This window comes from Bos indicus, chromosome 4, assembly GCF_029378745.1.
Source record: "Bos indicus isolate NIAB-ARS_2022 breed Sahiwal x Tharparkar chromosome 4, NIAB-ARS_B.indTharparkar_mat_pri_1.0, whole genome shotgun sequence".
Classification (NCBI taxonomy): Eukaryota; Metazoa; Chordata; class Mammalia; order Artiodactyla; family Bovidae; genus Bos; species Bos indicus.
This window is the reverse complement of record NC_091763.1, coordinates 105,034,738-105,055,835: the sequence shown is the minus strand read 5'-3', so window position 1 is coordinate 105,055,835 and position 21,098 is coordinate 105,034,738. Positions and strand designations below refer to the sequence as shown.

Here is a 21,098-nt window from a genome sequence, read left to right as displayed (position 1 = left end):
AGGGGTGCTGAGGGGGTGGGCATGGGCTTAGGGCGTCCCCACCCATTTGTAGACCTGTGTCCATGGGGCGGCTCTAGATACACCGGGTGAGTCAGTTACAAGTGCTCCTAGTAGTCATCTGCCCCCTCACCACGCTGTCCTTCCCCCGTGCCATCCTGTCCCTGCACATCTGAATCCCACTGGTGATTCAACCAGGCACTCATTTCTGGCAGTCGCACCCAGATGCTGCTGTGCCAGTCTGAGCTAGATTCTCCCCAGAAGCCTTGCCAAAGGGGAAACTGGATCCCACCCACCACCCCCAGCTTCCTGGCCCGACAGAGCTGCCGTACTTAACTAATTGCCTCCTCTGGGTTGAGTGTTAATCAAACAATTTGCTGCTAGTCATCTCCTGAGGTGTGGGGCGCCCTCTCTTTAAGCCAGGAAATAGTTAAATCCTGGAAAAGAGAAGCACCCAGGGTGGGCTACCCCTATTCATGTGGGAATAGATAAGAGACTGTGGATAGAACCTCTTATTTTGGCCCCGGCTGGGTCATCTAAACTCAACTGCAATTCCATCTTTGGACTCTTCCCTTTCAATTTACCTTTTTTGCTCTTACTGACCCCTTCTTTCCTCTGCTCACCACACCACCCCCACACCCACACCCGGCCAGCTTGGGAGCCCTTTGGTGGTTGGTCGGGTCCCCAGTAGCTGTTCTCACTGGCCGTCCAATCAAACCCCTTGGGCACTAGTCTGTGCTCAGCTATAGACTGAGCCAATCTGGGTGGTCTGTCTAGTCTAGTCAAAGCTATGGTTTTTCCAGTAGTCATGTATGGATGTGAGAGCTGGACTATAAAGAAAGCTGAGCACCAAAGAACTGATGCTTTTGAACTGTGGTATCGGAGAAGACTCTTGAGAGTCCCTTGGACTGCAAGGAGATCCAACCAGTCCATTCTAAAGGAGATCAGTCCTGGGTGTTCTTTGGAAGGCCTGATGCTGAAGCTGAAACTCCAATACGTTGGCCACCTTATGCGAAGAGCTGACTCATTTGAAAAGACCCTGATGCTGGGAGAGATTGAAGGCAGGAGGAGAAGGGGATGACAGAGGATGAGATGGTTGGATGGCATCACTAACTCAACAGACATGAGTCTGAGTAAACTCCGAGAGTTGGTGATGGACAGGGAGGCCTGGCGTGCTGTTGTCCATGGGGTCACAGAGTTGGACACGACTGAGCGACTGAACTGAACTGAATCTGGGTGAGAGCTAAAGCCATGGGACATTTTGATCACAAATACCTACAGTCTGAGGGACAGCTGTGCCATGTTCGTAAGGTGGCTGTCAGAGGGAGCTGACTCTCCAAGCCTTTCCATGGGTCACCCCTAGAAGAGGAACTCCTGGAGGACAGGCACCAGTCCAGTTCTGGTTCCGGGAGTAGTTGGTGCTGAGACGTCTCTTCATGACATACAGGGTCTTCACAACAAGGCTTTGTCTCTGGGCAGACACTTCACCTCTCAGCAACTCTGTGCTGAGCAGGGACAGGGAAGCACAGCTTCTGCTCTGAGTCTGCTCCCTGCCAGGCTCTGAACTAAACCAGACTCCTGGGGTCAGCAGGCAGCAGCTGCTCTGGCCATCAGGACCACCACCCACCTCCCACTCCCCTCACCGTGACTGTGTCTGGCTTCCTCGGCATGTATGCCTACTAAGTCTCTCAGTCGTGTCTGACTCTTTTCAACCCTATGAACTGTAGCCCGCCAGGCTCCTCTGTCCATGGGGATTCACCAGACAAGAATACTGGAGTGGGTTGCCGTGCCCTCCTCTAGGGGATCATTCCAACCCAGGGATCGAACTCATGTCTCTTACGTCTCCTGCGTTGGCAGGCGGGTTCTTTACCACCAGTGCCACCTGGGAAGGCCTCCTTGGACAGAGAACTTATTTGGGAGAGGGTACTCTCCCCCACCTAGAGCTTCAATTTCCCCCAAAGACCAGGGATCAGGGATCAGCTCTTAGTGGCTTTGTCCTTCTTTCTCACCTCTTGGGGCCAGTCTGCAGGTCACCATGAGATGTGTGGACACCCCTCCCCTCCCCAGCGTCTTGTTACCTGCGGACACAGGTAACAAAGCTCCAGGGTGGACACAACGGCTCTGCTCCTATAATAGGACAATGCTCCCGTCAGCACTAAGCAGCTCTTGGGACAGCAGCTTCTGGATGTTGCCCTTTTATCATGAACTGTGGTTTTTCCATTGAAAAGACCATTGGGGAGTCCATGTGCGGGGAAAGCCAGTTTAGCTGGAACCCTTGGTGATCAGGGCTCAGATGGGCCTCCAGGATAATAACCCATGCCCTGTGATAGCACTACCTGTCTATGCGGCGTAAGAGCCGAAGAAGCAGTCATAAGATAGGGCGGGGGAGCTGGGAAGGAAGATAAATTCTGAGAGGCCTTCCCGACTGGTTCATCCCCAGAACCGTGACAGTTCAGAGCTGGAGGACTCTTAAAGGTCACCGGTTCCCCCAGCTCTCCCCCCTACCCCCCCAGTTACCACACATTAGGGTCACCTCAAGTGTTCGGCTTGGATGAGTCTGGGCGAGGCCGCAGCATCAGTACTTTAAAAGCCCTGCAGGCGATTTGACTGTGCAGTGATTACAAACCGCTAACCAGGGCTTCCCTGGTGGCACGGTGGTAAAGAATCTGCCTGCCAATGCAGGGGACACAGGTTGGATCCCTGATCTGGGAACATGCCACATGTCTCGGAACAACTGAGCCCCGGCACCACAACTAATGAGCCTGTGCTCTTAGGGCCTGGGAGCCACAGCTACTGAGCCCGAGGGCCCTAGAGCCTGAGCTCCACCACAAGAGAAGCCAACGCAACGAGAAGCCGGAGCACTGCAACTAGAGAGTAGCCCCTGCTCTCCGCAACTAGAGAAAAGCCCAAGCAGCGATAAAGACCCAGCACAGCTGAAAGTAAAAAAAAAAAAAAAAAAAAAAATAGAACCCCTAGCCAGGAGGAAGGGGATCAACACCATCACTCACTCCCCTGTGGGGAGGGGTCTCGGGTCCCCAGTCCAGCCTGAGGTCTTTCACCTGGCATCCCAGAGCCCTAGGCTTCTGGTGGTGCTCCAGCAAATGGGGGGTGGGAGGGGCAGGGCCCCAGGCACCCTCCTGTCCCCCACCCTCTTCTGGGAGAGAGTTCCCACCCAGGTCTCAGGTGAGTGGGGAGTGTCCTGGGGTATGGTGTGCGGCCCACACTGTCTCTGTCTAGAAACTGTCAGAGCTGGAAGGTTCAGCGCTCTGTGGGATGTGAGGAGGGCTGGTCTGGAGGGATGGGGGAGGGAGCAGCGTGAGGGAGGTGGGAGCACCTGAGAAGAGCGGAGATGAAAGAGCATCAGCTCCCCGGGCTCCGGATTCCTGCTCTGCCCGAGGCCTGTTTGCTCAGCTTTTCTCGGATTCCTGGGAGGCCTCTCTAGAGCCTTCGAAAAGCCCCGTTTTACTGGAGTCTGTCTTTGTACAACCACAAGAGCCTTAGAGAGAACACGCGCTACAAACTGAGCCACTCCGCTTTGATCTTTTCACATTTCGGGGTCCACGGAAGATTTTTGACTGGAAGGTGGAAACGAAAAAGATTCCGCGCTGCTAAAACCAAGCACAGACATCCAAGACCATGTGTGACCCTTGCTTCAGTGAGGAGGACTCCTCGGCGCAGGAAAGCTGGTAGGGCTGGGTTTTTTTTTGTTTGTTTGTTTTTTTGAGGGGGGGTGGGTCCTGTCTCAGTGGGGGATGGAAGGAAGGAGGAGGGAGCTGCCCATGCCTCTCCCTCCCCTGGCCTCTGCCTCAGTCCGGTTGGGACTCAAAGGGGAGGTGGTGCAGGGCGGGGATGGCTGACTCTGGTGACAGAGAATTTGAGATTTGGGACATCTGTTCTTCAGGGGGATAAGAATAAACAGTCCAGTGCCACGTTGAACCCAACAATTCTCCTTCTCTACCAACCCACAGCTCACTAGCCCCCAGATCTCTCTGTCCCTGCAGGACAGCCAACTCCAATCTCCAGCAGGACACCACGCCCCTTCCCACCTCTGGGACCTGATCAGAGATCCCAAGTCAGGCGGTTCATGTGGTGTCTGCCATCTAACTAACGCTGGCTTCAGTGCACGGGACTCATTATTGCTGTTGTTCAGTTGCTCAGTCATGTCCGACTCTCTGAGACCCCATGGACTGCAGCACGCCCAGTTTCCCTGTCCTTCGCCATCTCCTGGAGCTTGCTCAAACTCACGTCCATTGAGTTGGCGATGCCATCCAACCATCTCATCCTCTGTCGTCCCCTTCTCCTCCTGCCCTTACACATTTCCCTGTATACATTTTCAATTCCTTCTGCACAGGCCCAATTCCCCTTCTTCCTAACTCCATGCAATTTGCCCATCCACCTCTCTCCAAGGAATGCCCTGTGAAGGGCACACTCATGATTAGCTTTCGCTTTGGATTGAGGCTCAAACCAGGAGACCAAAAAGCACACTTGAACTCTTCAAGGAGAAAAGAGGCTGTGCAGACTGTGAATGAGCTTTTACTTTCCACGGATAAGAACCTGTTCCCTCACAGCTACACAGCTCTGCTTATGGATCACCCATCAAAGGGCTGGACTGGTCCTATGGCCACACCAGTGACAGAGGGTGAAAGAGACATGTGACAGAAGGTTTAGCCTTGTCCCACCAGCTTTAGAGCCTCGTTGGAAATGGGAGCAGCAGCCGTAGGACCCAGGAATCAAGGGTGGAGGTAGGCTTCTGAAGAGGAAACCGTCCAGACAGCAGTTGCCTCCCGCCCCACGGTATATACCGTGTACACACTACATGCTCAAAACATCCAAGTACCTCCTGGGTTCACACTCGCTCCATATCCAGCACCTGTTTCAATGCTATCACCACCGTCTCTCGCACACCAGGTGGGAGACCCCAAAGGGCAAGGACCAGCAGTGGTGAGTGGCTGAGAGGAACTCAAAACACACTGCTGGAATGAGTGAAGGACAGGGGAGTCTTCCCAACGGAGTCCGGGTCTCCATCCGCACGTCCACCAGCTGTTCTTTCAGAATGCCAGTAACGGGGACCTCCCAGCCCGCCGCCCCCGAGCCTTACCTCCCATGAGGAAGAGCAGCCCGGCCACATACTGCATAAGGCCTCGGTCCCAGCAGCAGCCCAGCACGCCGATGATCCAGCCGAAGAGGATGATGGCCACCGCCATGCCCATGAAGCCTGCTGTCATCCTGCGCAGGTCTGTGGGGAAACAGGTGAGTACCAGTTAGCATCAGAGCCTGGAACTCATGGTCTGGTGCACCCCAACCCTGGGCGGGGGGGGGTGCAAGGCACCACAGGGGCCCTTTGCAGACAGGTTGGCACAACCGAGCTTCCTTTGCAGAGGACAGAGCCCCTGATGGCAACCGTATGTGTTGTTTAGTTGCTCAGTCATGTCCAACTCTGTGTGACCCCATGGACTGTATAGCCCACCAGGCTCTTCTGTCCAGGGATTCTCCAGGCAAGAATACTGGAGTGGGTAGCCGTTCCCTTCTCCAGGGGATCATCTGGATGATCCTGGGATTGAACCTGAGTCTCCTGCATTGCAGGCAGATTCTTTACCCCTGAGCCAGCTGGGAAACCCCAGTAACCATATCCTCAAGTACAAACACAGCTAGGACAGCCAGTCCACACTCGGAAGGAGGGATCACCACCATAATAGCTGCCACTTCCTCTGCATTCCCTCCTTTGTGCTGGGTGCAGCACTGATCTTCCCAAGCATCTCTCCCAACCTTCTAAGACAGCTATTCTCTTTATCCCTATCTGGAAAATGGAGCAACCCACGGAAAGCCTACAGAGAGTGGAGGACACGGCATCAAACCCAGATCTTTGCAGCTCCCAGGTCCTAACCCAGCATCACTCACCCTTCAGGGAAGTGAGAACCAGACAAATGGGCCCTTAGAGCTGGGCTGGGTCTTGGCATTTGTCAAGGACTCTATCCCTCCCATGCAGGGTTTGCTGGTCTCTCAGGAGGTCAGGGGTGAAGAGGAAGCTGTATGACGTTCCTCATCCTCCAGCCTGACTCCGGGGGGCTCAGCTTCCCCCGCATGTGTGGTTGCAGGGTGGGAACCATGCTTCCTGCTCTCAGGTTGAACCCTGAAGAGGCCCCCTCAGCTTTCCTGATCAGGCCCTTCTCTGTCCATGCTCTGCCAACCCATCAGACAAAGCCCGGCATGCAGGGGGAGGAGGGCTGTCTGGAAAGGTGATTTTTTTAAATTAGTTTTTATTGGGGTATTACTGCTTTACAGGGCTTCCCTGATGGCTCAGTGGTAAAGAACCCATCTGCCAAGGTAGGAGACATGAGCCATGGGTTTGATCCCTGGCTTGGGAAGATCCCCTGAGGAGGGCATGGAAACCCACTCCAGTATTCTTGCCTGGAGAATCCTATGGAAAGAGGAGCCTGGAAGGCTATAGTCCACAGGGTCGAAAAGAGTTTGACCTGAGTGAAGAGACTTAGCACGTGAATGCTGTGTTAGTTTCTGCTGTAGGCAAAGTGAATCAGCTATGTGTTTACATGTATCCACTCTTTTTTTTTTTTTTTGTATTTCCTTCTATTTAGGTCTGGGAAGGTGGAATTTTTAGCAGAAGGGAGACGGCAGAGCTGCTGATATGTCTCTGTCAGCCTCACTCAGCATCTTGCTAAGCTTCCTCCCAGCTCCAGCCCTCTGGTGTATCCGCCCCCCCACCCCACCCGCTGCACACTCCTTCTCTGGAATCATCTGGCTTTCTTCCTTCTGAGTAACACCCCCAATCAGGCTCCACACAGGAGCCGTTTATCTGGCCTCTACCCTGGGAATAGGGACTGCAGAGTAGCTGGAGACCCCATGGGCATTCCCTTCTCTTGAAGGAAGGGAAGGAGAATGAGGAGGTGGGGAAGGGGGGACTGGACACCACACTACATGAGTTCCCCCCATCCAAGCAAGCACTGATGGTCTCTTCTCATCCCCGGGGAAACAGACACCCAGGTTTCTGTGGGGAGCACCCCTGTGCCTCTCTCGCACTCCAGTCTCCGGCAGAGTAAACAGAGGATTCCGGGCACAGTCGGGCTTGAGACCTCCTGCCCCTCCCCCACCTCCAGAGCTGGCTGGGGTCCATGCCCCTGGTCCTGATACTGAAGATCAGACCCTGGCAACCCCCTCCTCAACCCCCGGGGAGGAAGTTGGCTGGGGGGTGGGGAGGAGAACAGCAGGTGAGCCTCCCCGTGATGAAGGGGGCCTGACAGGGCCCTGCCACAGAGGCGGACGTTCACAGAGAGCCACGAGCAGGTTCCTGCTCTACTGAGTTCTCCTGGGTCCTTCCTACCCCTGCTGACCCCGGAGTGCCAGCCCAGCCAGAGAGCAGTCACACCTGTTACAGTCACTGCCGTGCACTGCCAAGGAGGCCTAATTATCAGGCTGCACTGATGCTCAGATCACTAAACACACCAGAAGGAACTTTGTTGAGGACGCGTTAGATCCCGCGCTCAAATGTGTGCCAGGCTTCCTGCCGTGCTCAGGCACCCACGGCTGGCTGGAAAGAAGGGAGGACCTTCCTGCCAGCTGGGCCGCATCCCTTTCTCTTTCAACTGCCTGTGGTCACCCAGGCTCCTCCATCTCCCCATGGCCACGACCCTTAGTCCTTTCGCCCCTTCTTCCTTTGTCACTACAACAGACTCCAGGCAGCCAGCTCTGGGCTGCTTCCTTGGTAGAAAAAGGTCCGCTCTCGACTCCACTGGGACTGATTCCTGGCCATGGGATACTCTCTGCCACGGGGGGGCTCATCCACTCTCCACTGCAGTCAAGGGCAAGGAGGTGATGGGAATGGGAGATGAGAGGCCAGGGTATTTTTAGTCTTAAGGAGATTTATTTATATCCCCTTAAACAGCTCAAGAAATTTCCCTTCTATGCCCCTGTGAAACCACTGGCTTCCTTTTCAGTAACAGGGCGGTTTCTAGGAAGACTCTCCTAGAATTTCTAGGAAGACTCTCTAGTGGCACTAGAAGGGACAGAGCCCCTTCCTGCCGCACTTGGTGGGTACTGGCCCCTGGGCTACGCAGACCCAAGGGAGCAAAGGTACCACCTAGGGGACTGAATGGATAACGGGTCCCTGTGAGCTATGTGTACTTGGGATGGGGATGGGGAAGAGGGGTGGGCAGGAAAATGGAAATGCAAATCATGACAAGATGGAAAGGAGGAGGAAAGCCAAGTGCTTCACTTAGGAGAAAACAGAGCAAAAGGCAGAAACAGCAATGGAGAGAATAATTCCTCTTCCAAAAGCCCTGAGACAGACAATAGTGTCTGTGTTCCCAGGTCAGGGAGGGCTGTGCCTCCAACACAGACTATGTGCGCTCCGCTGTCTCCCAAAGGCTTTGTCAACAACAAAAACTGAGGGTCAGGCTAAGTTGTTGTTCTAGAAAGAAGGATGAGAACCAGAGGTCAGGCCTGAGCATTTTCACTGAGCCGAAAGGGTATTCACCATCAGCCGGTGAGCCTGATTTTGCTGGAGCCACGTACGTACAGCTGTTTATTCTGCCCTCAGACCCACATGGTAACTCAGGGCAGCTGCAGCAACAACTTAAAGGTAGGCTGGACAAGAAATATTCCTATTTTACAGGATTTAGAGAAGTTAAATAATTTATTGATCAACAGTCTCAAACCAGTGAACTAAAAAGGAATGAGTTGGGTTACTGAGTTGTGTGGGAAAATAAAATTAATAATCTAATTAAAGACCTACAGGATCATCATCACAGATGGAAAAAGTGTAACTAGCATTTTTCCTCCCAAATAAAGCCAGGATTAGAGTTACAAGATTTTTTTTAAAAGACAGAAATTCACATGGAAGGGGAAACCAGAAAAGAAGATGGCAACAACAGAAGACTGGAAGCTGCAAAACTGAGGGGCAGTATAACTTCTCAACAGACCTAAGAAGCCAAGACCAGAGCCAGCAGAGGGTGGGGGGGAGCCGAAAGGCATCCTGCCAACCCCTCCAAAGGCTCAGGAGCTGGCATTCATCACTATGCATCAGGAAGTCAAGCAGAGGGGAGGGAGATTAAAACAAGGATTTCGAACAAGTTGTTTGGGATGGAATGAGAACCCTAGCTCCCCTTGGCCACTCCACACCTCTGAGGAATAACCCCTTTCCCCCACCCCCAGGGTGGAGAGGGAGTACTTAGGACTGGGAGTCGATAAGCTCAGGTGACAGCTGGTCAGCACAACTGAGGGTCGTTGCGCACAGGGCAAGTGTCTGTGCACCTACAGAATGTTGAATGCTCACCCTTGAGACCCCAGGCCTCTTCTGCCTGGTTCCCAGAAGCAGACTGCTGCGCCTTTGCCCTGTAGCCTGGAAGCTGGGAGAGACCCTTCTGGTGATGACCAGCACATGAGAAAATATCAAGACACATTACTATCTGTGTGTGTGGCGGGAGGCAGGGAGGCATAAGCAGTCCCTCCGACTATCTACAGTGAAGCTTCCCATTGACAAGCCCACTGCCTACTCAGGGCTTTCAGGCAGCCCCAAATATGAAGAAAATCTATAAGCTGGAAGAAAAAGAACTTGAAGAAGCAAACTGGCAGGGAGGAGAAATTAAAGATTATTATTGGAAATATAAATCAAAATCACAAGGAGATATCATATCACACCTGTCAGAATGGCCATCATCAAAAGACCACAAATAACAAATGTTGGTGAGGATGTACAGAAAAGTGAGTCCTTGTACACTGTTGGTGGGAATGAATGTAAATTGGTGTAGCCACTGTACAAAACAGCATGGAGTTTTCTAAAAAAAAAAAACAAAAAAAAAAAAACGAAAAATAGAATTATCCTATGACCCAGCAATTCCACTCCTGGGTATATATCCGAAAAAACAAAAACACTAAATTTGAAAAGATACATGCACAAGGCTCATAGCAGCATTGTTTACAATTGCCAAGATATGGACGCAACCTAAGTGTCCATCAACAGATGAACGAATAAAGAAAATGTGATATACATATGCGTGTGTGTGTATATACATATATACACACACACACACAAGGAAATACTATTCAGTATTCCATAAAAAATAACACAAGTTTGCCATTTGCAGCAGCACGAATGGACCTGGAGGGCATTATGGTCCAAGTGAAACAAGCCAGAAAGAGAACAACAAATACTGTATATCACTTATAAGTGGAATCTGAAAAATACAACAAACTAGTGAATATAACAAAAAGAAACAGACTCAGATATATGGAATTAACTAGCGCCTAGCAGTGGGGGGATAGGAGCGGGAATGCAGGGCTGAGGGTGGGGAAACAAACTACGGGGTGTAGAGAAGCTCAAGGATACGCTGTATTTACAACAAGAAGAATACAGTCAATATTTCATAATAACTGTAAATGGAAAATAACCTTTAAAAATTCTATTAAATTTTTAAAATAAAATTTTAAATCAATATAAATATCCCCAAGAGACAAGAGAAGAAACATAGCTTGCTTCCATGACATAAGAACAAGAGACTATGGAAAAGGATTCTCTGAAACAAAAATAACACCTTATAATAAAGGAATCAAAATCATTGAAATTTATAGTATAAAATCAATTCTAACTTACGGAGTAAGAGTCCGATCTTGTTCCAAAATATTTAGGAGTCTTACAAATGCACACAGCACAAGGAAATGAAGGAAAGAGAAAATAAATAAAAGAAGATGGAGCCAGATATCACATTCTCACACAAAATTTGGATCCTAATTAGAAAGGTTATTATAGCCACCATATTTGTATTTAAGGCATTCGATATTATTTTCATTATCTTGAAATCTCTGTTGCTTTTTATTTGTATTTGAGAAAATCCCAAAGGCCACTCTGCCTATAGAATGACTCACATATAGATGGCCCCATTCCATCCCATCTGTGTTATCCTATGTGTTAATTTTATTTCTTTAGGAGTGAGAAATTGCCTTTTTTAATTCTTTGTGATTGTTCACTGTGCCCACAGCAGTACTTTGCACCTGGGAATTTACACAGCTTGCACAGTTAACCATTGAATGATGAGGGGGTTAAGAGGTGCCAGCCCTCCACACAGTGGAAAATCCACTTACAACTTGTAGTCAGCTGTCTGTACACTTACAGAAGATAGTCGGTTCTACATCCAGGGATTCAGTCAACCACTCATCTTGTACTATGTTGCATGTACTCTTGAAAGCAAAAGTGAAGTGAAAGTCGCTCAGTCGTGTCTGACTCTTTGCAATCCCATGGACTATACAGTCCATGGACTTCTCCAGGCCAGAATACTGGAGTGGGTAGCCTTTCAAAATACCTGCAAATAAGCAGATCCACAGAGTTCAAACCTGTGTTGTTCAAGGGCCAACTGTTATTTCTTTCCCCATCTCTTCCTGCTTTTTTGTAGAAAGAGGAGGAGAGGGAAGGGGAAGCAGAAAACCAAACTCATCCATCTGAAGCCTTGGAAAAATGCTATGCAGTGTCGGACAAAGAATAATCCCCTTAGAAAGAATTTGGAACGTTGAGCGGGACTCTGTAGGGAAAGGCTGAGATAAAGAAAAATCTTCCCATGAGACCTGTTGGGTTTGAGTCTAATATCTGTCTTCCACGATCCTAATGTTTGAGAGTCTAGTGTTCAAAATGACAAAGGTGAGTTCTAATCTTTTTAGAAAAAGAACGCTGATGGCACAGTGAAAAAGAGTGGGCCAAGGTGCGGGGAGGAGGGGTGGATGATGAGGGTGGTGGAGGAAGAATGGCCAGGAGAACCATCAAACACAACCAGAAGACACAGTTCTCCCTTGTGGAAAACTTCTGATTTTGAAGTTTACACTCCTATTAACATTTAAATTGAAAGGTATTGCTTGCAACTCTACATGGGAAACCAGGATATCTGCATTTAAATAAACACTACTCAGAGAAGGAAAATATATGTGGGCTATGAATCTCTTTCTATTTGCTCTTTAAAGACCTTGTACAAAAAAACTGATGAGGATTGGAATTTTTTTTTCTCATTCAAAAAACAGAAATGGTGAGGGTAGGTCTGAGTTAGAACTTGCTCTGTGAAGTGAAGACAGGAGATGGGAAGGCGGACACTGTGTTAATAGTCCAGGGTCAAGAGCCTGCGAAACCAAGGTCATGGTCCTCCTCTGCTGGCCACAAGGGGCACCTCTGGGCGACAGGGGTGCTGCCTTGGCTACAAAGGCGGAAGAGCATCAGCTGCTCTGGGAGCTAGACATGCATTTACAAATTAATCAGTCCCTTTGGGGTGCAAGGCGACAGCTGAAGGGCAGAGGATGGTGGTGAAGACAGAACTTGGTGTTCTTGCCCCAGGGGGTCAATCTAGAAAGTAAGAAGTGGAGAGAAAGGGTGGGCAATGAGCATGTTAGCTGTGGCATCAACTCAGGACAAGCTGATTCACAGGGGAAGGAATATTCCAAGAACCAATCACTGCATAGCATCCATCTCTAAAGGAAGAGGGAGTTTTGGTGCTGGAAGAAAAGTTATGACCAACTTAGATAACATATTGAAAAGCAGAGACATTACTTTGCCAACAAAGGTCTGTCTAGTAAAGGCTATGGTTTTTCCAGTGGTCATGTATGGATGTTAGAGTTGGACTGTGAAGAAAGCTGAGTGCTGAAGAATTGATGCTTTTGAACTGTGGTGTTGGGGAAGACTCTTGAGAGTCCCTTGGACTGCAAGGAGATCCAACCAGTCCATTCTGAAGGAGATCAGCCCTGGGATTTCTTTGGAAGGAATGATACTAAAGCTGAAACTCCAGTACTTTGGCTACCTCGTGCGAAGAGTTGACTTATTGGAAAAGACTCTGATGCTGGGAGGAATTGGGGGCAGGAGGAGAAGGGGACGACAGAGGATGAGATGGCTGGATGGCATCACTGACTGGATGGACGTGAGTCTGAGTGAACTCCGGGAGTTGGTGATGGACAGGGAGGCCTGGTGTGCTGCGATTCATGGGGTCGCAAAGAGTCGGACACGACTGAGCGATTGAACTAACTAACTAATCACACAGAGGGCTTCCCTGGTGGCTCAGTGGTGAAGCATCCACCTGCCAATGCAGGAGATATGGGTTCGATCCCTGGGTCAGGAAGATCCCCTGGAGGAGGAAATGGCAATCCACTCCAGTATTCTTGCCTGGGACATCCCATGGGCAGAGGAGCCTGGCAGGGCTACAGTCCATGGGGGCCAAAAAAAAAAAAAAAATCAGATACGACTTAGCGACTAAACAACAACAACAAACCACACAAAGATTCAAAAGATGGGGACGGAAGCAAGGATTCTTGGAACTGGGCTGCCCCGGTTCAAATCCGGCTCTGTCACCTACTGGCTGTGCAAACGTGAGCAAGTTGGTCCCTCTCTCTAGATCTCAATGTCCGAATCTTTAAGTGGAAGCTATGACACTACCTACTTCAATGGGTTATTCAGAGCATTAAACAAGATAATATGCATAAACTGCTTAGAATAGTACCTGACACAAAGCTAGAGCGATACAAGAAGTGGAGTCACCTAAATTAAAGCGGTTTTCTCTTTTTCATGCACTACATCTCTTGCACATGCTGTACACGAGCATACAAGAGCTGAGCAGCATGTTGGGATGAGCCCCTAATTAAGGATTTGGTACCCAGAGGGAAAAACCTTCTGAGATTTGTTCCTGTGCCTCTCAGGTACCAGGAGAGGCTGAGGTGCAGGCTTTATGTTTCTGTTTGTTAATAACAAGAAGTATCAAATCTCGAGCGTGGATGCTTCTTATCCTCAGGGGAACAAAACAGCTGGAGGCCACAGCAGCTAATAGCAGAGGTGCCGGGGGCCAAAGAGGCTGCTCGAAACCTGGGCTCTTGCAGTGAGCACTGAACTGATCTAGAAGGAAGAAGGATGCACAAGACCATCCCTCTTGAGTGATCTAGTCAATTAACACTGAAACGGAGGAGTGGCTCACAAATCTGGACCAGGAACCTATCTGGATGTCTTCTTTGTATTTATGATTGAAAGGTTTTGTCGATGGCTTTCTTCCAGGGTGTAAGTTGGTTTGGCATCCTAATGAAGTTATATTTAAGAAAGCATTTTTATGTGAAAACAAAATAGTTCTTAAGAAAGAAAGATAGCACTAAGATGTATACCACTCTTGCGACGCTATGGACTGTAGCCTGCCAGGCTCCTCTGCCCATGGGATTCTCCAAGCAAGCGTACTGGAGTGGGTTGCCATTTCCTTCTCCACGGGATCTTTCCAACCCAGGAATCGAACCCAGGTTTCCAGCATTGCAGGCATATTCTTTACCAACTGAGCTACATGGGAAGCCCCAAATAGCTCTTGGGTTTCCATAAAGAGTGCCCTTTGCCCATCCCTGTGCTTCCATCTTTCTCCAAGCCCCCCACGTGCTCTGGTCATGAGAAATTGCAGTACTCTGAAAGGCTTGGCACATTCCCCCCCTTTCCTTGATGGCACTGAGCTCTCTGCCGACATGGCTACCCACACATCTCACCTGGCAAGCTTCTCAGCACCCTTGAAGTCTCCCAAAAAAGTGATAGTCTGGGAGGCTTCGGGGGCACTTCTTTAGCCAACACTGGCATCCAGTGCTTGAGGCTCCTGTAACACTTGTTGATAATCACCATCTTACTCTAATTACTTATGTGTCCTTTCCTCCGACAGTGCCAGCTTGCTCAGGGCTGTGGTCGTGCTTGATTTATTGTTCCCAGTTCCCAGCGCCTTGCCTGGCATGAGCAAGTGCTCAGTAAATGTTTGCTCGATGAGCTCACCCCCCACCCGGTAACAGCCTCTGAAACTGGAGGCACCAGGGCCTAAAGCAGGGTGAGGAGGATGTGTCTTAAACGTCACTGTGACTTGAAGCCCGCCTCTCCCTCCAATCTTATTTTTAAAAGCCAGCATCAACTTTTGTTTAACAGTTCAACATAGTTTTTTTTTTTTTTAATCGTATACACAAAGAAAACATCAAAATAAGTTCAGATTCCAGATCGCAAAGAGCCATGTAATGTGGGGGCTCCTTATGGACTGGGTTGCCATTTCCTCTTCCAGGGGATCTTCCCAACCCAAGGATCGAATTCAGGTCTCTTAAGTCTCCTACATTGGCAGGCAGGTTCTTTACCACCAGTGCCACCTGGGAAGCCTCATAAAGTTTAACAAGCCCATATGATACCTCACAGATTACCATCCCAACAGACCTTTCTTTCCTCCTCCATGCCCACAAGTCAGGAAGAGATCATGGGGGAAGGTAGCTGCTACAGAAATGAGGAGTGGTTTCTGGGTCAGAGATGGGCTTGCAGCTTCCTGCTCTCCAACTCTACCTCCGGATTAGAGAGCTGCCAAAAATAGGGACATTATGCGATGGTGCCATATACAAATCACATCCATTGTCAAGACAAGGGAAGGCAAATTGCAAAATGTGTACTCGCCTGATGAAAGAAAGCTTGGTCAGCAGCTAAAGCAAGTGCCTGGAGAGAAAAGAGGGGAAAAATCTAGAACTGAGAGAGGCAGAGTCCCAAACCAAAACCCCTCCAGAATGACTCCCTCCTTCCCACTGCCACACTGCTGAGCCAACAGCAGAAACTGTAGACTGGAATGATGAGAAGGAAGCTCGGCCAACCAGATACACCTGCTTGCTGCCTAGGTCTCTGTCCTCGGGGTAGGGGTACGGGTGGGTCTTCTTGCCGGGGGTGAGACAAGTACAATCTCTGTGCCACCCCAGAGAAGCTCCCACCTCTCCTCCGTGGAGCCTTATACCGAGGTCACAGGACGACCATTTCTGGAATAAACCAAGCCCCAGAGCAACTGTTACCATAGGCCTCCTGATCTAAACTGGCCAGTCCCCTGACCCCATACCCATCCCATTGCCCACCCTATAGCAGCCTAAGCAATCACCCTAATGCCACCCTTCCGTAGGAATTTTCCCTCTTGAGGCTACGAAGATTGGCTGCTAGCCTACAAAAGGAGTTGGCTTGCCCTCGAGCCCGCCCACTGTTCTAATAGCATCTCCTGCTCTAATAAACCTTATTCTCCTTCTCATTCTACCTTCATGTCTGGAAATGCTTTTCCAACCAGCACACAGATCACGACATCTTCCTCTGGATCACATGTCACGGAGAGCTGCTCTGAGGTGGAGGACAGAAATCAGGGTGGCAAGACCGTGCCCCTAGAGAGTTCCCACAATGCAATCAGGAGATGGGGGCTCAGATACAGGGGTAGGACTTCCCTGGTGGTCCAGTGGCTAGACTCCTCACTCCCAATGCAGGGGGCCTGGGTTTGATCCCTGGTCAGGGAACTATGTCCTGCACTCAGCAGCTAAGAGCTGGTACAGCCAAATTAGTAAATAAATACAAATCAATATAAAGAAAAGACACATGTGAACCTTAGAGAGTGCTATGCTTTCTAGAAACATGTTTCAGGCACCTGAGAGTTAGTTAATAGCGAAGAATCTGAAAGGCCTAGGAAAGGGGAAGATAAATAGGAATGAACATTTGTTGTGCATGTTACTATGCATAGGCGCTGTGTTGGACAATTTACACAGGACACACCCATTAGCCTCCCAGTGGCTCTATACAGGAGACCTGCTTTCATTTTGTAAACTTGAAAATGAGACAGTGGAATTTCAGCAGATTACGGTCACACAGCCAATCAGGCCTGGGAAAGGGCCCCCGTCTGCCCACGCCCTTTCCATTCCTCAGTCATTTTCTGGTTCCATGCACCTTCAAACCCCAGAAGGGAGTTTCACATTCAATAAAATATAATGGAATATGATTCAGCTATTAAAATTACTCTTCTGAAGAATGTCAGTGACATGGGGGAAAGTTCATAACAGACCGTTAAATGAAAAATAATGCACGGGTGGAATATATGAAATATCAATTATCAATTCCATATGACCCCTAGGCTGTGGGTATACAGGTGTGCATCCATGCATGTCCACCCATGCAGGAGAGGCATGGGAGAAGGACCCCAAATGCTAACAGAGAGCCTTTCTGGGTTGTGGTATTTGGGGTTTTGTTTGTTCTTCTCTACAAGGAGAATGTGTTACTTTAACAATCAGACTTTGAGTTCTGTGGGAGTTGTGAGCTTTATGGTTTCTTAAAGTCTTAAGCACAAACAACGAGGCAAACTGAACAGATAGAAGACGCTGATCTCAGGCCTGGCCACAGATTCCTTTTCATGAGTACTCCCTTCTTAAAGACACACTGCCGCTAACTAGTTTCTTTAGCCTTTTAAAACTCAATACAAAAGACTTGCCATGCTCTTCTTTGGCCAACAGCGTGGACTGTGGAAATACCGGGTTGGCCAAAAAAGATCGTTCCGGATTTGTCCATACCATTGTACGGAAAAACCCAAAGGAAATTTTTGACCGACCCAATACTTGCCATTGAAGGGCAGAGCTTCCTTCACCCGGCAGCTCCTGCTCAGACCAGCATGTGAATGGAACTCTTAAGATGTCACTGACCCGGCAGCCAATCTTTCTGCAGGTGATGCTTTCAGTGAGGTGTGCAGGTCCCCTCAGGATGCTCTATGTCTCATGTTTTAGGGCCTAGGCACTTGGAGGACACCCGAGGACCTCAGGAGACTCACATGAATGTCTCTCTTCTCCCCCCAACATGTCCCTTCAACACGAGATTCTCAAACACAAGCACCACAATTTCTGTTTGAGCAGCACGATGCTGCAGAAACAGATAAAACACTGACTGTGGTGTCAGGTGACCTGCATTTATGAGCCCCCGTTTTCCACGTGTTGGCTGGAACGCATCACACAGGTCACACCAAACACTCAGTTCTGCAGAGAGCACAACAGTGAAGCTGAGAACAGTGGATGGTGAGTGCCCGCTCCCTCCATATTCTAAAGCTGTGTGGGGGCCGCTGGCCACACGTGTGGGCTGAGCACTTGAAATCACCATCAAGCACCTGAGCTGTGTACACGCAAAATACGTAGCCAGCTGTCAAAGCCCTGGGATGAGTTTTCATCTACTATCACAATAATTTCTATACTGATTACCTGTTGATGTGATAGTATTTTTAATATACTGGATTAGATAATTTTTTATTGAAATTAATTTTATTGTTTCTTTTCACATAGTCAATGGGCCTAGTAGAACATTTTAAACCGGGTTATGGTTTGCATTATATTTCAATGGACAGCACTTTTAAAGAGAAGGGTAAGAAATTGCTGGGCTTCCCTGGTGTATCAGATGGCAAAGAATCTGCCTGCAATGCAGGAGACCCAGGTTCGATCCCTAGGTTGGGAAGATCGCCTGGAGAAGGGAATGGTTAGCCACTCCAGCATTCTTGCCTGGAGAATTCAATGGACGGAGAAGCCTGAAGGGCTTCAGTCCATGGGGTCATAAAGAGTCAGGTACGGCTGAGCAACTAATACTCTAAGAACTTGCTATGAGGGTTTTGTGACTTATTGTGTGTTCGCCACCTTCAGTTTACACATAGAAGCAGATAAGGGGTAGAAACTGATGAGGAAGATTTCTTAGAAGAGAGTCAGCAGAGTGCTCTGTGTGTTCCCTTCTTGTATGGGGGCATCCCCCGCTCTCACCACCAGCACATCTCCTCAAGCCAAGAGAAGAAACTTGAGAGAACCATTTGAAGAGCAGCACACAGGTGCCCCAGAGTTTAGAAGATGCAGCAGATTGTACCCAAAATGAGGTGAGAAGCTGGTTAGAGCTTCCTATGGAAGTGGAGACAAAGCTACATACCCAGAGTCTGGGTGGGGAAGGGTCCTGGGCTTTCTCCATGGGCCACATGAATGCCAACGAAGACTAGTGGTTCCTAGAAAAGATCCAAGAGTTTCGCCTTGTAGGGTGTGTTTACAACACCAGAGTCCCTATGGGGGCACCAGAACTGGGGGCTGAGGAGGGAGTAGGACCAGGTCGGCTGGAAGATAAAGCTGAGACAGTGTTGTCCATCAGGAGACAGTGATGGACATCAGTCACTGAGAAGCTTTTCCAAAGGAATCACGAAGGTGCCCTGCAAGAGACAGAGCAGCTTTGGGGGCTTTGCTACACACAGGGTACCAACAGAAGCAGTGCCATCAGGCAAACTAGATACCAGGGCCCGTTTACTCATTCTTCTCGCGGCCCCACCCACGCCGACCCCTAAGAGGAAGCGGAAGTAGTAGAGCTGAAGGGGAGCAGGTGGAACAATGCTGAAGAAACAGCAGAAGTGCACTTCTTTCTTCCTGTAGGCGGCTAAGCCCTTGCGCTGGGGAAGCGAGGAGACAGACCAGATAGAAGACTGACCTTCTGACACTAGATCCGACTCAAATGTTAATATCTACAAATGACAGTTTACGAACACCTGAAGGCTACCTGAGAAACCATTAGGTTACCTGCCAGATTAAACTGGGAACAGGAGACCAGAAAGACCAGGCTAAGAAGGTTGTAGTGGGGGGAAAAAAATAAAGTCGTAGATGCAGGTTTTTCAATAAATTGGTTAAAAATGATCTTACAAAAAGTCATATTGGAAACCAGAATGATAATAATGATAATAATACAGCTAGCGTTTTTTGTGTGCCAGGAGGCATGTCCTAAGCGCTTCCTATATATTATCCCACGTAATCTTCTCAATAAATTGATGAGATTATAATGTTCCTTTTATGGATGAGATAATAAGTAACTTGCCCCAAGTCAGGCAGCTTGGAAGAAGGTGCCTTTGGAGATTCCAAAACCCAGTCTTTTCATCACTGTGATCCACAGTCTCCTGGAGTCATTGACCAAATAAGATCTGTGACAATAGCCCTTTGTAAATTGTAAAGCACTACCAGAAATGCCAGGGAGCATTTATGCTCACTGGCAGGCTACAAGGCCGAGGAACAAACACAATGGACCCAGTGGGCATTATTGGTATCAACTATCGTATATTTAGCAGTTTCAGGACACATCGGTCATTACACATAACATGAGAAATAAAAGAGCAATAGCTTCTCCCCCTCCTGGCCCTTCCCCAAATCTTTAATTTGCAATCCTGGCAGATTCTGTTTTCTAATTTAGAAGTATGATGAAGGGCCTAAGAAGTATGTGTTTGCCTCCTGTCTTAAGTGTGCTAAGTTGCTTCAGTTGTGTCTAACTTTGCAACCCTAGGGACTATGGTCCACCAGGATCCTCTCCACATACCAGCAAGTAGGTTTTCCAAAGTCATGTGCATGGGATGGCAGGAACAGGCAATGTGGCAGAAATAAAGGGTGCTTTGGAGTTCTAAGGACCATGGAATAGCAGCCGACCACTGCCCTGGGCAATAGGAGATCTGACCTTTGACCATGGTCACTAATTCTATTACCTTCAGTTCAGTTCAGTTCATAGGTAAGTCCTATAATTTCAGGGTTCCTCTAGTTTCTGAAATGGGGATAATAATGTTTCCTGCCCAGAGGTCTGAGGGTAGACCAGATGATTCTACTCTAGTAGTTGTGATTCTCAGCCCTGATTTTGCCATATGCCAGCCTGTCTTTAGCTCAAGAGATGGAGCACAATTTGAAAATAATGAGTGTGTTACTAAAACACTAACACTGCATCCTGGAGCTATTTTTGAGGAGTGCCGAACGATCATAAATCAAGCAGATAACATAAATCAAGGAGGTTGCATGCCTTCCACAAGGCTGGGAGCCTCACGCATGAGGCAGCGGAGCTGCGTCCTCCCGGTGGTCAGCGCTTCCTTCTCCCACTCTGGATGTCTCCCCCGGTAAGAAGATGCTTGGCAGTGACCAGCAGTGAATGCGTGGACTCGGATGTCCTCTCCTTTCCCCTTGTGCCTTCCTCTGTGGCGCTTGTGGCTTGTTTTGTGGAGGCTATCAGTGACCCAGGCTTCTTTGGCAGAGAGTTACAGCTTAATCAAATAAAGATCTTGCCAAGAAAAGGGCCTCTATAAGGAAACTAAAATTGTATTATACCCTCTACTTGAAAACAATTCATCAACAGAAATTCCCTCTTTGCAGTCAACTTATACTCATTTATTCATTCATTTCATGTTTAGCAAGCCACAGCTATGTCCAACAACAGAACTGGGCCCCTGGCTTCCTGAAATGTCATTTCCAAGGAAAGAGACAAATGGTTTCCATATATGCATATCTATCACACCATGATGGGTGGTGGTGGAGCTATG

General features: G+C 48.9%; 1 protein-coding gene across 2 annotated transcripts in view; it reads right to left on the bottom strand.

Moving 5' to 3' along the window:
* TMEM178B (transmembrane protein 178B) overlaps positions 1-21,098 on the bottom strand; it is a 415,372-nt gene that overhangs the window by 39,989 nt on the left and 354,285 nt on the right. For both annotated transcript variants that reach the window (XR_011566341.1, XM_070788270.1), the window contains exon 3: positions 5,096-5,233. Coding sequence is in view for 1 of the 2 variants with exons in the window: in XM_070788270.1 (XP_070644371.1) it covers positions 5,096-5,233 (138 nt within the window). In the remaining variant the exon portion in view is untranslated. The remainder of the gene's footprint in view (positions 1-5,095; positions 5,234-21,098) is intronic.